Source organism: Camelus dromedarius, chromosome 12 (genome assembly GCF_036321535.1).
Source record: "Camelus dromedarius isolate mCamDro1 chromosome 12, mCamDro1.pat, whole genome shotgun sequence".
NCBI lineage: Eukaryota > Metazoa > Chordata > Mammalia > Artiodactyla > Camelidae > Camelus > Camelus dromedarius.
Genome location: NC_087447.1, coordinates 12,930,429 through 12,934,185, shown reverse-complemented (window position 1 = coordinate 12,934,185; position 3,757 = coordinate 12,930,429). Strand labels below are relative to the sequence as shown.

The following is a 3,757-nucleotide window of genomic DNA, read 5'->3' as shown; positions in this document are numbered from 1 at the left end:
TACCTTTATTTTGACATAAACATTTTTCTCTCTCTAAATCCAGTTTTAGTCATGTTGTTATATATTTAAAAAATAATTTTTGAAACTTTACTATGCAGTAGATGTTTTTTGAGGACTGAGGTGAAGCACTGAAAATATCAGCAAAACGTTGCTTTCCTTACGGTGTTTACTTAGACTCCAGAGAAGAAGAGTGATAGGGTTGCTGAAACATGGCCTCTGGAATTGGTGTGTGGAGTCTTTGATAAATAAGAAGAAAAAATGTATGAAGTTATGTTTTTGAGTCATAGCACAGACCATTTCAGTAGGAGTTTTCTCAGTGCCACCATAACTTCTTTGTTTCTCAGACAATATATTATGGGGTTGAACATTGGGGTGACGATGGTGTAAAAGAGAGAGAGAAATTTGTCCATTCCTATGGAATGACTGGACTTTGGTCTCATGTACGTAATGATGCCTGAACCGAAGAATAAAGCCACAACCATGAGGTGGGAAGAACAGGTAGAAAAGGCCTTGGCTCGCCCAGTTGCTGAAGGCAGCCTCAGGATGGTGGAGATTATGTTCACGTAAGATCCAAGAATCAGCATGAACGGAACAGTGACCACTAGAATGGCAACCACATAAACCAGCATCTCAGTCGTAAACGTGTCCCCACAGGCAAGCTTGAGCACTGGAGGTATGTCACAGAAGAAGTGGTTCAGCTGGTTAGACGCGCAGAAGGGCAGAGAGAAGACCTGGGAGGTAAACCCTACGTGAACAGGGATCCCGCTCACCCAGCAGCCAGCTGCCAGTCGCACACACAGCCTGCTGTTCATGACCAAGGGGTAGAGTAACGGGTGGCAGATGGCAACGTACCTGTCATAAGCCATCGCAGTCAGAATAAAGCACTCCGTGGCTCCAAACACCAGAAAGAAATACATTTGGGTAGCACAGGCCAGGAAGGATATACTTCTATTTTGCTTACAGAGATCTACTAATAATCTGGGGACAATGACTGATACATAGCATATTTCCAAGGAGGAGAAGTTCCCAAGGAAAAAATACATGGGGGTCTGAAGGGAAGGGTCAATCTTGATTATGACGATAATGAGGCTATTTCCCATCAGAATAATCAGGTAGATGATCAAAAACAGCCCAAAAAGAAATCCTTGGAGGTCGGGAACATCAGAGAAGCCCAGCAGGGTGAACTCCACCAGTGTCGTGTGGTTCCGCTGTGGGGGACTTTGTCCTCTGGATCCCATCTATGCATAAAAGATTTAGAAGTCACTTCAACTTGCTGCGCCCAGCAGCAAAATGGGACATAATAAATCAATGATTTCCAATCCATTGAGATAAGATAGATATCCACATTTTTTTCATTTATTTGTTTTGTATTTTTGGTAATATATTTGAAACCCAATTCTCTAAAATTCCACACCATAAAAGCAGAATGTAATCTTAAGCTCTATTTATTCTGCTCATATTAAAGGTGATGGATGTTTAAATGAACACAGCAGAACAAACAACAGTAAAATAAGAGCAAAACACGGGAGGTAGCTTACTGTGAGGATGAGAACTAATCTGGGTAACAAGACGTTCTCAATGTTTCTCATTCCTGATAAATTCAGTCTCTATTTGCTTTTTATTTGTATTTTTTTCTGCTTAGCACCTTCTAATTTATCATCTCTATGTGATCCTTTCACCCTTGATTTGACGTCTCCCCTGGAAGCTGCATCTCAGGGAACCAAAGGGCAGGGTGGTCAGTAAGATTCAGCTGCCAGGCCAAGCTCAGGACAACCTGGACCACTCACTGTGTGGAAGAGACTTAGACACCGATCAGAAAAATAAAAAGGGCTTCCCTGCCTCCATCATAGAAAAATGTTCCATGTAGCATATATAGAAATTTACATTAGAAATAAAACACCTAAGCAAGTCATATATTTAGAAATTTCGAATAGGAAATAATTTGAATAAGAATTATCATAATATTTCTCACCCCTACCATGGCCCTCAATAATCTTAAGAAGCTATACATTTATTTATCACATTTTAGGACTTTAGGAGTATTTAAATGAGTTTACAGACTTTACGGGGTAATTAAATAAGAAAAAGGGAAATAAAAGTGTGTAAGAGAATGTGATCTCAGAGTTCACACAACTGACACCAGATAAAATGTAAGACTTACATTTCCATAGGTTTTTTACCTTTAAACATGAATTTCTGAGTATATGTTATATTAGGCATATATAATACATTGTGAATGTGTGATATATATATTCTAAACATCTGTATGTGAATAACTATCCGAAAGCGCAGTGTTAAATGCAGTGTAGCCTTAATCACATCAGTTCCTTCAATAATTAAGCATTTTTGGACCAAACAAGTTTAGTCTTTCTTCCACCATACTGGTTCCTAGACATCACTTACTGTGATTTCCATCCAGCCATTAACGGTAAACTATGACCTTTTTAACAGATTGCCACGTATTCCTAAACCCACATTGTCATAAATGTCCTACTTTGTCCTTCATTTCCCACATCCTTCACGTCCTGCAGAATACAACTCCCCTCTCTTCTTTGAAGCCCCCCCAGTTCCCCTTCCTTCTCACAAAAACGAAACAGCTGAAACACTTAATTTCTACTTTAAGTTTCCTAGCTCTCACTGATCTCAAACTCCTCCCTTCTTCTTTCAGTGAATTCTCTTTAATTCACTGTCTAAATTTTCACAGCACACGCTAAAGGCAAAAACTCCCTCCTGACCCACCCCCGCTTGCAGCTCAGAAATGTCAAGAGAAGGGACCAAGGACCTGAGACGTTTGGGTTCAAATAATACGTGGCTCCAACACAGACGTGGTGTGCGCCTCTAAGTCTTCTCTGGTGATCTCTAGAGATCCTTGTGTATTTTGGTCTCTTCTCTCTCTCTTTTTTTTCCTCTTCTTTTCACATTTTGGTAGTTACCTTTGCATTTTATATCTTCTCAATTTTAAGATGCTATGTGTATATCTATATCTATATATGTGTATATGCTTTATTTTTCTTCAGAACTTACATCTTATGAAAACCAACTGGAGAAAAGGGGAATTCAATGTTCAGTGACAGAAGTTTGAATGCACATATCAGGCAGTAAATCAATGTATATTCTATCATATATTTTGTAGTTTATGATGGATAAATACTACATGTGTGTTAAATAAAAAGTGTACTAAATACTATGGACATTAATGATAAATAAATGAGTCGGTTTCCATGATTACAGAGCTCAGAGATAAGTGGTGACGGGTGATGACTTCAGACAGGTGAGTCAGGTCGTAGCCTAGAATGTGCAGCGTCTATGCAGAGAGAACCATAAAGTGCTATCGGAGTGGCAGATAATTACTCAAGGAAGTGGTAATTAATCTAAGGGTACCACAGAATTACTCTGTTATTTTTACTTCTTTTTAGAAAAGATAATACAACGTTTTCTAGGAAAAAAAAATACCCTCATATACTTACTCAGTTTTATATACCAAAGACTAGCCAGGTGCTTACATGGGGGCATGGCTTATGAGTATTTCCTGACAGGTCACTTCATCAAGGTAGATTTTCCACTAATCTCAACAATTATGTTCCATTTAACTTGATTCAAGTACTCACTGACCAAAAATCTTGACACTGAGTGACTTAAAATGAAAACTAGATATGTCCTTATTTAAATTATCAGAGCTTAATTTTGCTTATTTGAAAATATATGCAGTAACAAGATGTAACGCAGGGAGCTGTTTTGAGAAGTAGCACCATCTATG

At 38.6% G+C, this 3,757-nt stretch overlaps 1 protein-coding gene across 1 annotated transcript; it reads right to left on the bottom strand.

Annotated features, from left to right (window-relative positions):
• Window positions 1-281: 281 nt before the first annotated feature.
• On the bottom strand, window positions 282-1,238 carry LOC135322571 (olfactory receptor 10AG1-like). The gene has a single exon (XM_064491833.1). The coding sequence runs from the start codon at window positions 1,236-1,238 to the stop codon at window positions 282-284; it is 957 nt and encodes a 318-aa protein (XP_064347903.1).
• Window positions 1,239-3,757: the final 2,519 nt, after the last annotated feature.

Coding starts and splice junctions, on each gene's coding strand:
- LOC135322571 (XM_064491833.1), bottom strand. CDS start 1,238: ATGGGATCCAGAGGACAAAGTCCCCCACAGCGGAACCACACGACACTG.